Source organism: Helobdella robusta (genome assembly GCF_000326865.2).
Source record: "Helobdella robusta unplaced genomic scaffold HELROscaffold_42, whole genome shotgun sequence".
NCBI classification, from domain to species: domain Eukaryota; kingdom Metazoa; phylum Annelida; class Clitellata; order Rhynchobdellida; family Glossiphoniidae; genus Helobdella; species Helobdella robusta.
In genome coordinates, this window is record NW_008704981.1 from 121610 (window position 1) to 122994 (window position 1385).

At 29.4% G+C, this 1385-nt stretch overlaps 1 protein-coding gene across 1 annotated transcript in view; it reads right to left on the minus strand.

The window, feature by feature from the left end:
• Positions 1-585: 585 nt before the first annotated feature.
• The window catches only part of HELRODRAFT_177263 (hypothetical protein), a gene marked incomplete at both ends in the record, with an annotated part of 7690 nt that continues 6890 nt past the window's right edge, over positions 586-1385 (minus strand). Inside the window, 2 exons of the mRNA XM_009025487.1 lie at positions 586-1036; positions 1241-1274. Coding sequence (XP_009023735.1) covers positions 586-1036; positions 1241-1274 — 485 coding nt within the window. The remainder of the gene's footprint in view (positions 1037-1240; positions 1275-1385) is intronic.

Here is a 1385-nt window from a genome sequence, read left to right on the forward strand (position 1 = left end):
TTCAATATTATTATATTTATTATTATTATTTATTAATATTATTCATTTTATCGTGCTTTTTAATNTCATAATTACCGAAATTTTATATAAAAAGTTTAAGATCGCTTCTTTTCTAACGCATTGCGTGTCATTTGTAGTTAAGGATAGTTAGGTTATAATCCAATTTTCATATTTGTCACTTACTTTCATTTGAGAAATATAAGAAATAATATTATTAAATAAATTAAAATATTGATAAATTAATTAAATATTTGTTTATTTATATTTATTCTTAGTAACTTCTGAAAAAAGAAGGAAAATAGTTGTAGGAACAACTGCTACTGTTTTTGTTTACAATATGAAAAGACATAGAACAAAACGTTTTGTGATTTTATTTTCTTGTATTTGAATGATTTCAATTTATACGTATTTTCAAATTTTTTTGAAATAAAATCTTTGGCATTTGAAATATTCCCTTGATAAACTTCTACAAACTTCAAAACAATACCAAAACCATTTTTTTGGCCAAACCCCAAATTCTTGTAAACTAAACACACAAACACAACCACAATAATCTGTGTTACATTCATAGGAACAGAAAAAAAATTAAAAAGTCGTAGTAGCTTCAGTGGCAGAGGTAGAAGACGCCGGTGAAAATTGTGGCTGCGACGGTTGCGACAAATGCGATTGTGGGGGGTATGAATGATAAGGAACAGGTACCATATACACGGGATAATAAGAAGGATATGGGTATGGATAGTAGGGTACTGGTGGGGTATGTTCTGTTGTGGATGGTGAGGTAGTTAGAGAAGAGGCTTTGGATGGCGGGGGTGCTTTTAGTGGTGGCTTCATTTTTGGGGATGATAAAGCTTTCAGATCGGCATTTTCGCTTTTGGCCTCAGGGTTTGGTTTTTGTTTCTTCTCAGTTAGTGTTCGACGATTTTGTGACACTTTTGAGGGATTTTTACTCAGTTCTCTAACGTCAGCTGCAGCGTTTTCTGATTTCTTGTCGTCAGGTTTCGAGGCAGACTTCAACTTTTTGACGTCATCGTCGTAGCTGTTTAACAAATGAAAATGTAATTTTACGATGAATGATCTATTTTGAATTTATGGAATTTTGTATATTCGAATTAATTTTGTGTTTTGCACACATTTAGCAGTTAAAATATTTATTTTTTTAACAAAAAATTGATAAATTCAATTTAATTTTTACTAATATGACATTTTTTTAAATAAATAGAAAACATTCCAATTGACGTACCCGTCAGACTTTATAACTTTCAACTGCCTCTTAACTCTAGATATAGAGGACAATCGAAAAAATGTTATTCAATGGAAAAAAAATTTAAATTTAATACAAAAAATATGTCAAATAAACAAAATAAAGTAAATATTCATCACATAAA